The sequence below is a fragment of the Glycine max genome, chromosome 3 (genome assembly GCF_000004515.6).
Source record: "Glycine max cultivar Williams 82 chromosome 3, Glycine_max_v4.0, whole genome shotgun sequence".
Taxonomy (NCBI): Eukaryota; Viridiplantae; Streptophyta; class Magnoliopsida; order Fabales; family Fabaceae; genus Glycine; species Glycine max.
The window spans coordinates 27,767,186-27,778,465 of record NC_016090.4 but is presented as its reverse complement, the minus strand read 5'-3'; the positions used below and the strand labels follow the sequence as shown (position 1 = coordinate 27,778,465).

Sequence of the window (11,280 nt, the reverse complement as noted above, 5' to 3'; positions counted from 1 at the left end):
GATCCAGTTTCTATCAATATATTACAAATAACAAGATGCTATAAATAAATCATACAAAACTGATTTCCTTACCTAGGAAAAAATATATTTATAGACAATAATGTCAAGCCAGTTTGAGTATAATTTGCAACATGTTCAATGGCCACCACCATTTTCCTAAGACAGTTAGAAAAGTGTAGGATATTGAAATGAGAAAGCCACAAGCAAAATAGATTAGCATGATCTGTCTTCATACATGTAATCAGTGTTGGGATCTATCAATACATTGCAGCATCTCTGAATGATGCAGTGACAATGAAATCAAATACAGATAATAACCCTCTGAACTTCTTTATTCAAGTGGGAAGGAGCATTTATTTGTGTGAAAGAGGCATGATGATATTGTAAAGAAACAAACTAGAGACAGAAATGATCTTTTATTACATGAAAAAAAAAAAGAATCAGAGAAATACAGAAACACTATTCATTCGGAAGTTAACATCCATAAATGAAGAACACTACAATTATACCCTAGTTGAAATGAAAGAATAGTTTTCCAAGTCTAGTCAATTGAAATCCTTAAGTCGCTTTTTGAGCATGTCCATTGATTTCTTTTTAGCACTTTGCTTTGTGTTTTTATTTGAAAGACTTCCAAATATCCCATCTGGAGAATCCTTGAATTTATCACAAATGGAGCCTACCATCTTATAATCCAACGCATAGTAGTTTTTCTCCCTTATAACAGGATTCATGAAGTTCTCAGGCTGACTACTTGACAGAAGATTCATTAATTGTCGTGCTTCTATCATACAGCTCTTAAAACTAGCTCCAGAGTAAAATTCAGCCAAGCCAGAACAATGGAACTTCTCATCCGCAAAACTCTCCAACATCCTAAGATCATTGTTGAAATTCATAACTGCATTTGCATTAAACCTTTTGACATTATCACTAAGGAAAGCAGCCACAATTGTATTGGAAATATGTTCAATTGCACTTGTCCCAACCTTGTACATAGCATCTAGGGGTAAAATTTGTTGCGCTGTAGACATTAGTGAATCAAGGTAAAAGATCACTTCATTTATGTAGTCATTTCCATTTGGCTTTGCCTCCTCAGAAGTCCAGTTGATACTTTCTACAAGATTCATATACTCATCTAATTTTGTGTTCACCAAACTCAGTAGAGTAATATAAACCGCATCCCTCGAAGTCTTGAGTAGCACCTTCGCGGTTAAAGTAGCTTGAGGCTTCTCAACTGATCGAACTGAGATGCAACACTGTTGAGAAGCATGTCGAAGGAAAAAGTCACAGGCTCTTTCAAGAACAGTTATGTTGGCAGCAAGCTGCATTGCTTGAGACACACTGATATTTCCACTATTGATTGTATCAAGTAAAGTTTCATTTAATACTTCTATCAGGAACTTATCCAAATACTTCCTCACAAAATCAAAGAAACCGGTACGTACACCATTAGACAAGTAATCAACAGAGCCTTTGATGAAGGATCTCACAATGCGACAAGCATCGGGTACCATCGAGGAGAATGGTGCAACATATGGAAAAGCAGGCATAATATCTGATGTTTGAATATTAAATGACAGAACATTATTCTCATAATCAGTATCCTTTTTTATCACCATTTGCTCATATGAGTCTTTGCCAAGAACATCAACAATTTGTTTCTGACATTCTTGCAAAAGAAGCCTATGGTATTTATCGCGGCTATTATCAAGCACATCAAGAAGTTGGCCAATGTCATATCCATATTGTCTAAGAGTAGAGGCAAGAAGTGTAACATAATCCTTAACTAGGAGAAGATGTGTGGCAGAGTTCATATGAGAGAATTGCATGTCCAACATTGATGTTACTTTTGCTAAAGCAGTCTCCCACATAGTTTCAACCTTATCAGGTACAAGGAGCCCACCAGCAGTCCTCAGGACCTTATCCTCCACTATGAAGTACCCTGCAATTTGAGCCAAAAATGTCTGATGTGATTCTACAAAAGGTTGAGCTGAAGATATCTCCAAATCTGAATTTAATTGTAACAATCTGTTCTTATAGTAATAGTCATGAAACTGCTCCAGGATCCCCAGGCAACTATGAATATGACAAGCGCGATAAAGAGGTGTGAGATCGAATTTCATGGCAGAATCCTCATCTTCTTCAACCACCAAATTATAAGCTTGATCATCAACTTCTGAAATGTTTAATCCCTCAGCCTTTCTTTTCCTTTCCAGCATTTCCTCATCCCTCTGGCGAACTTGTGCAGCACGACCAATCGCCGTTTGCCCAATTTTTTTACAAGAACTCCTTATTTGGACCATCCATTCATTAACTTGACTGCATACTTTCTTCTCAATGTGCAATTTTATGGAAGGTATTTTTTTCTCTATCACCTTTTTGAGAGCCCTGGCAGGAATATTCTGAATGTAACATTTCTCAAGTAAATCCACAGTTTTCAGTGCAGGATAAAACTGGCCTTCAGAAATGTGATTGTTGCACTTGACACAAAGCTCCAACACTTTTATACAGTTCTTTGACATTTTTATAGCTTCGGTCACATTCTTCTTGATGGTATACGATTCAAGAAGCTCCTCAAGCTTGATAAGAAGGGTAGTTCCAACCTGCTGCAACTTAAAATTATCACTTTGGAGCTCACTCTTGAGCTCTTCAGCATCAACTAACACGCCTCGAAGTTCATCAACTGCAAGGATGAATTCCTCATAGTGAGTCTTGCACATTGCCTCGATTTCAGCTTCCTTTTTCTTCACCACAAAATCGAGCTGGCGTAGGAGGCCCTCCGGCCGCCCCATTTCGAAGGCGTGCCTGACAAGAGGACTAATGTCATCACCATTGGCAACCAGAGTAGCTAGAACTAAGTCTTCTCCTTCGTCGCCATTCTCTACATGAGCTCTCCTTTTTGTTTTGACATCCATTGTCACTTGAATCCCTGTAATCTGAAAACACTCTGCTCATTAGAAGCCAAATACTAAACCAAGCCTAACACAAATTTATTAGATTACAGTAATTCTTATATGAGCACAATGCCTAAATTGCCTATAGAGACCAATGGAGATGTAAAATTCCTCCGATCCTCCCTCTACTATTCACAACCTTACTCTTAAATATAAAAACACAGAATTTACTGTTAGGGTATTGTGAATCCATAGAGACCAAAAAAAGAGGCTATTCGTTTACCAATCTTCCCCTCTTTCATTTTATTTTACATACAATTAAATTTTCTAATATTCCTTCTTTTGCACTCCCTTAGTGAACATGTGAATGAAATATATCTCCTAAAATAGGAACTCTTCTATAATCATATGAGCCACTAGAAACAACAACAACCATGAACAAAATAGAGTGTTAACCAATCAATTTAAACAAGCCATTTTCGTGGATTACAAGTTACAAGACTAAATCACTTCAACATGTTTAATTAAACAAAAAGAAAATATTCTACTAATCACTAAAGGATTTGGTTTAGAGATTAGAAACAGTCTATTTAGCTAAAACGCAAAAGGGATTTAGAACTCAATATGAAAGAGCTGCAATCCAACTAAAACATAGACAAAATAGGAAGAATAATGAAATTAAAACTCAAAAACAATCAACCCCCCCCCCCCCCCCCCCCCCCTCCAATTTCTGCATGCAAAGTTTCAGTTGACACATTTGGATTTGGCTAATAATTATGTGATCAGATATTCAGAATATAGATTAACTTTGGGAAATTAATTAAGGAATTAAATATTCATGATCTGAGTGAGAAGCGAAAATTGAAACTGAAAAACTGAAGTGAGGAATTGATTGATGTACGTGTTAAGGTAGGTGACGGCGAGAAATCAGAGGCTGAGGCTATTTCCTTCTTGGTCACAGACACACACAGGCAGGTTTGGGTTTACGTGTTAGCAATAGCATACGTAAGTAGCACTCTCTTTTTTTCGTATCCATGCATCCCAATGCCAATGCCACGGATCCAATCCGAGGTTGTATTTAAGTTTTAACTTTTTCAGAAACTGTTTCCCATGATAAGCGTAGGAGGGATATAGAGAGAGAGAGGGGAGGCATTTTAAGAAAAGAAAAATAAAAAAAGGAGAAATTTAAAATTACTGTTATTTAATTAGAATGCATTGTTTTTCTACTATCATATCTAGATTATATGGCAAGTTTAGTTACTTTTTAATTATTTATTGTAAAGAGGTAGTATGTTGTAAAGAGTTAGTATGTATATATCTTTATTGGAGATACTTTAATTTCTTGAGCACCAAAGGCGATTATTATACGTAACAATTTTTTGTTTAGTATTTAATACAGTCACTCAGGATTTAAACTTAAGAACATGCATGCATGTAATAATTATTATATTAAGATGTTTTTCTTATTAGTTAAAAGCATAAAATCATATATAAGATTATTTTTTATTATTTAAAAATATAAAAATCTTTACAATGACAATATATAAAAGTTAAGTTATTATTATTATTATTATTATTATTATTATTATTATTATTATTATTATTATTATTATTATTATTATTATTATTATTATTATTATTATTATTATTATTATTATTATTATTATTATTATTATTATTATTATTATTATCATCTCTAGTTTCAACAAATATGATAAATTTTGGTTTTGATTAATTCCTAAAAAAATTGTTTATTTTAGTTTATATAAATGTAAAAGGTTATGAAAATATCCTTATCATCATTTACTAATGGTATGTCATGTATCTAGACATAACACATTACATGTCATCTCAAAGTAATTGTTGACATAATGTATCAAAATATATGTCATGATCACTAAATGATAATAGAAAGTGTTTAAAAAATAAATTTATGAAAATAAAAATTAATAAAAAACTAAAGATTAAAATGAAAACTACCTACATTTACTATAAATAAAATATGTTTAAACCCTATTATTATTTAGTTACAAACAAAGAGCATGATTGTTATATTACCTTTAGCGCCAAAACAGAAACTCATGATTGTTATATTACCTTTAGCACCAAAACAGAAATTCATTTATGTTTTGATTATTTATCAGTAACAACAACGAAAATGCACTTTCATTTTGATTATAAAAACAACAAAATGAAAACGCATTTTTGGGAGATCAAACTTCAGTTAAAATATGTTTCCATTCAAGTGTGTACAAAAATAAAAAACGAAACGAAACACATGCAAGTTCAATGAACTTACCTTCGGCAAGTAACTTCATCGTGAGATGCCAAACAATGGAATAACTTGGCTTTAGCAGTAGAGGACGATAATAAACAGAAAGAGTATAGGAAAATAGCAAAATAAGAATAGAAAAGGTGGAGAAAATGCGAGTTGAGTACGGGAGGAAGAATGCTTTTGATGTAGAGGTTAGGGTGGGGGTGAAGAAGGGAATCATAATGGGTATAATAGTAATATCATGTGTTTTGGTAAAATCTTGGGGTCTCATAGTAAACAGGATGGTATCAACAACATTTCCCTCCAAAAGGGATATAATAGTGATATAATGTGTTATTTTGTTTTGCAAAGTAATATAATAAAAGTATGATTCTGTTGTGTTCCTTGACCTAAGACACAATAGAAGTGTTCTTCCATTGTGTTGGTTTGTGAAAAACACAATGGAAATACATCTTCGTTCTGTTCTGAGTTGAGAAACACAATAAAATTGTATTTTCATTTTTTTTAAATATTTAATTTATTGTTTAATTAATTTTACTTCTAATTCTAATTTTTTTTTGTTTTTTTCATAGGGTGCATGCGAAACATACTTCCTATGTCTCAGATGCTAAAGTATATAGAGGCAACAACTTGTGATTGTGTTAGCACGTCGTGATGCAAACTTGGTTTAGCAGTAGCAGAGCATTAGGGACAACATGAGGCACAAGCACAAATACCAATTGTTGATCGTATCATTAGACCCCCATTTGGAGAAGGCCCTAGGGATTTGATGCTGCTTAGGTCATATAAAGACCACGTAGTTGGGCATGTTTGGATAAGTGAGCCCATATCAGAGTTGAAGCTGGTCAGCCATGGTGACAAGGTTATTATTCCTTACCCTACCCAACCATTGCATACAACTCGATTGGACCTTTAGAACTAAACTCTGAAAAGATGAAAAATATCTTCCCTACATGGTTGTCATCTTTAAACTTCATATAGTCATATTCAACACAACCATCACCTACATATGTAGGTTTACAGTAAAAAAATGTCAAGTTAGCTTATTCCACCTCCTATGGCATTCGTAACTACTTTTCTTAAAGCATCAAACAACATTTTCTCACTAATTTTAATGAATTTGGGGCCACAAGGACAATCAAACAATAGCCCTTCATAAGTTGATATCATATCATCATCATAATACACAACAACAACAATGGTTCCCTCCATCTACAAACCAATATGATGAATATCAACATAATGCATTGATTTACCTCAGAACACCAGTTCTATTTATTAGCATCTTGCATTGTCCTCTCGTGAGTTAATTATAAGCAATGACCAAGATTGCACCAACAAAATTGAAAAATTAGATTGCATCAAGCTCTACAAAGGCACTATTGGCTTGTCAGACCACCATAAATATGGTTTTTAAATCATAATATAAAACATTATTTTTACTTCTTAAAAATTAAAACACTTTTCATACAAAAAAATACGACATAATCATGATTTTGTTGTGCTAATCACTACAGTGGAATCACAATTATGTTGCACAAAGGGGATGAAAATAAAATAGCAAAAAGGAATCATACTTTTGTTACACACTTTGGGTGGAATAAAAAATCACAACAAATCATTTTTTTGTTATTAGGGGGTGAAAAGAAATTGCACAATGGAATCATGATCTCATTGTACACCTTTACAACAAAATCATGTTATGTTGTTATTCATTTTTTCACTCCCATATACAAAATAGAAACACTATTTTGTCATTTATTGGTCCAAGGGGAAATTCTAAGATAAAGCAAAAAGACACTCAGATCACATGGGTAATGTAATTAGCATTTATGGTGGTGTCAATAGTAAATTTCCATTCAATAATTCAAAATTTTTGAAAGCCTATATGGTTTTGGGCTTAATCAGCCCAAGCTGTACAAATTTACAATTTTTCTACTTTTAATATTTTTTATTTACTGCCTACTTTTAATGTTTAAGAGTATGTTTCTTTTTCTTTATTTTTTTTTAAGTTAGATTTTAAGAGGGTGTTACCAGAGAGTCTTTGTATAAGTTATTTTAATAATATCATGATACGTTGAACTTTAGATTGAATACATGTGCAAAATTGCTTGTTATTAGATTAACATCTGTTATGAGACCACCAAACAACCATGGTGCATTACATGGATTTTAGAAGCTCCATTTTTTAACCAAGAAAAAATAGATAAACAATGGTGCAATGTCCCATATGGAGTGAACACGACCAAACAAGAACATGATGGAAACATCAGCTAATTATATACATAAATGACTGCAAAAGAAAGCCACCATTCATACACAAAACACGTTGCAGGAAAATGGGAACACAATGCAAAAAGGTTAGGACCAAAACAGATTAAGTGTGCAAGACCATTTTTATGAATCGTACCCGACAAAAGTGGGTTAAATATTAGTATAATACTCTCCTAATTTGGTAGTTTTTAATAAATTTGAACTAACAATAAAAGTATGTTAGAACTTATGTTACTACTTACTAGCACTCTATTATTAATTGTTTGCTTTTTTTTTCATTGACATATATTGAATCTAATGGAGCATAACTTTTTTTTTTTCATATTGAAGAGACTAGAGGTTGTGAAATGCTTGAGTGCTTAACTCACTCAGCTGATCTATATTTATAGACTTAGGGAGTAAATACAATGTGAAATTTACAAGAATATTAATGAAGTTCTAGTACCTATGTACATGCATGTGAATTCCTAGGTACATGAATATGTGACTAACTAGGTACATTAATAACTATTCTTTATTGGAACAAGTACTCTTGCAATGTGTGGAACAACTACTCATACAATGTGTGTAATTCCAACACTCCCCCTCAAGTTGGAGCATATAAGTCAAATGCTTCAAGCTTGGAACAAATATTTTGAGTTCTTGGTCCCCTTAGAGATTTTGTAAATATGTCTCCTACTTTATCATTAGAACTAACGAATTCAGTAATAACTTCCTTAGAAAGAACTTTCTCCTGGACAAAATGACAATCAATCTCAATATGTTTAGTTCTCTCATGGAATACTGGATTAAAAGCTATATGTAGGGCTGCCTGATTATCACAGCATAGCTTCATTTGTTGAGTATTTCCAAACTTCAATTCTTGAAGAAGTTGTTTAATCCAAATGAGCTCACAAGTGGCTACAGCCATAGCTCTATATTCAGCCTCTGCACTAGACCTTGCAACAACATTTTGCTTCTTACTCTTCCATGAGACAAGATTTCCTCCAACAGACACACAATATGTTGAAGTGGAACGCCTATCAATGGGTGATCCTGCCCAATCTGCATTGCAAAATCCAACTATTTGAGTGTTTCCTTTGTCTTCATAGAGTAGTCCTTGTACTGGGGTCCTTTTAATGTATCTCAAAATTCGAATTACTGCATTCCAATGATCATTATGAGGAGACTGCATGAATTGACTCACCACTCCAACTGCAAAGGAAATATCTGGCCTTGTAATAGTGAGGTAAATAAGCTTCCCAACCAATCTCCGATATCTTTTAGGATCAGAATAAGGCTCCCCCTGATTGGGTAACAATTTTTTATTTGGATCCATGGGACTATCAATTAGTCTACAATCTGACATACCAGTTTCTTTAAGTATGTCTAATGCATACTTCCTCTCTGAGATGATAATCCCATCTTTTGACTGAGCAACTTCAATTCCAAGAAAATATTTAAGTTTTCCCAAATCCTTAGTCTGAAAATGACTAAATAACTGAGTTGAATTTTCCAAACCAAGCTCGTGGGGATTGTTTGAGTCCATAAAGAGACCTCCGAAGTTTGCAAACCAAGCTAGACTCCCCCTGAGCAACAAATCCCGGTGGTTGCTCCATATAAATCTCCTCTTCTAACTCCCCATGTAGGAATGCATTTTTAATATCCAACTGATACAGTGACCAATGATGGATGACAGCTATGGCAAGAAAGAGTCAAACAAAAGTAATTTTAGCCACAGGGGAGAAAATATCTCCATAATCTAGGCCATAAATCTGGATATAACCTTTGGCTACCAATCGAGCTTTGAGGCGATCAATTTGTCCATTGGCCCTAACTTTTATAGCATATACCCACCGACAACCAATAGGTTTCTTGCCTGGGGGAAGAGGAACCAGCTCCCAAGTACCATTATGCTCCAAAGCCTGCATTTCATCAATCATGGTTTGTCACCAAGTGCTTCACAAAGATTTTTAGGAAGAGAAACAAAAGATACAAAGGAAACAAAAGAATAGTACGAAGAAGAAAGACGATGATAACTTAAGAAGTTATAAATAGGATAAGAAGTGAGAATGGAAAAAATTTCAGATCGTTTTTATTAAGAAAACCCAAGTGCATCGAGAAAATTCATCAATGAAAGTAACGAAATATCTATAACTCATAGACGAAACATGACTAGGACCCCATATATCAGAGTGAATAACCGAAAAAAGGGAATTAACACGAATTTCAACATGCCTAAAAGAAGAACAGACATGTTTTCCTAGTTGACATGACTCACAATAGGTTCTTTATTTTTTCAAGACTCGGAACCATTATTTTTAATTTAGATAAATGTGAGTGTCCCAAACGTTCATGAAGGAGCTTTGGTGATGTGGCAGCACTGCAAACCCAAGAAAGATTAGACTTGAGGTAGTAAAGACCATGAGATTCATGTCCTACGTCAATCGTCCAACCCGTACCACGTTCCTGTATGACAAAGGAATTAACATCAAATGTTACTGAACAATTATGAGAACGAGTAAGCTGACTGAGAGATATTATATTGAAAGGACAACCAGGTATGAGCAAAACATAGTTTAAAGACAAAGAAGAAGTGGGTGATATATGGTTGATTCCTATTGCTGCAACTCTAGAACCATCATCTAAAGTAATGAAATGGGGAATTTTAGGAGGAGAGAGGGATGAAAATAAAGAACTATTATCAGCAATGTGATCAAAAGCACCTGAATCAATTATCCATGAACTTTGATTACTACCAGATTGGGAAATGCAAACAATGGAGTTATGACCACTTATAGTAGATGATGTTAGAGATTTCTTGGCAACTTTTAGCTGGAGATACTCTTCATAGTCAGCCTTCGAAAACTTTACCTCAGATGTTTCAGACTTTGAAATATTCACCGATTTTTTGGGGAATTCGTGAATAGAATAACAAGTGTCTTGTGTGTGGCCCACTCTCTTATAGTAAGAACATTGAAGATGACCTCCTCTTCCAACTCGTCCTCCTCGGTTTCCACAACCACCTCGTCCCCCTCGATTAGATACCATGGCAGAAGTTTCAATATTGTCAACTAAATTTCCTCCAATTTGGAGTGTTGGATATTGAGGTTGCTGTTTGGACAAAGGGACAAACAGGACTTTTGACCAAATGTAGAAACCTTTAAAGAACAAACAAGGTGACTCTAGATACCATATTGAAGAGACTAGAGATTGTGAAATGCTTGAGTGCTTAACCCACTCAATTGATCTATATTTATATAGACTTAGAAAATAAATACAATCTGAAATTTACAAGAATATTAATGAAGTTCTAATACCTATGTACATGCATGTGAATTCCTAGATACATGAATATGTGACTAACTAGGTACATTAACTATTCTTTATTGGAACAAGTACCCATGCAATGTGTGGAACAACTACTCATACAATGTGTATAATTCCAACATTTCATATTGAAATTAAGTTGCTTTCTCTAATAATATTTATATTTTAAAAGCATGTATCCAATTATTCGAATAATTACTTCATCTACTTTTTACCTAGCCTTTTTATCTACGTTTAACAACTATTTTAATACAAACATATGCCGTGTGATACTAGTTAATGAACAACTCTAAATCTGGTCCCATTGGTTATTAGTTACCGAAATGCAGTGCTACGGCCAAGTTTGAATGTTTGATTCAGTAAGTCGGGTCAAACACCCAGTCATATTCACATAACATTGGATGATTGGATTCTTTGAAATGCACATGAATGCATTGAGCAATCAAACACATTTGCATTTGAATTCATCCTGTTTCAATCTAATTGCATTTTTACCAAGCCTGACAATTCAGCAAACTCAAAACTCAAGAA

At 34.0% G+C, this 11,280-nt stretch overlaps 1 protein-coding gene across 1 annotated transcript; it reads right to left on the bottom strand.

Annotated features, from left to right (window-relative positions):
• Positions 1-545: 545 nt before the first annotated feature.
• LOC100797592 (exocyst complex component SEC15A) lies at positions 546-3,103 on the bottom strand. The gene has a single exon (XM_006576585.4). It carries the CDS (start codon positions 2,910-2,912, stop codon positions 546-548), a length of 2,367 nt encoding a protein of 788 aa, XP_006576648.1. The 5' UTR covers positions 2,913-3,103.
• Positions 3,104-11,280: the final 8,177 nt, after the last annotated feature.

Bases quoted from the DNA above. Each gene is read 5' to 3' on its own strand.
- LOC100797592 (XM_006576585.4), bottom strand. From the start codon at position 2,912: ATGGATGTCAAAACAAAAAGGAGAGCTCATGTAGAGAATGGCGACGAA.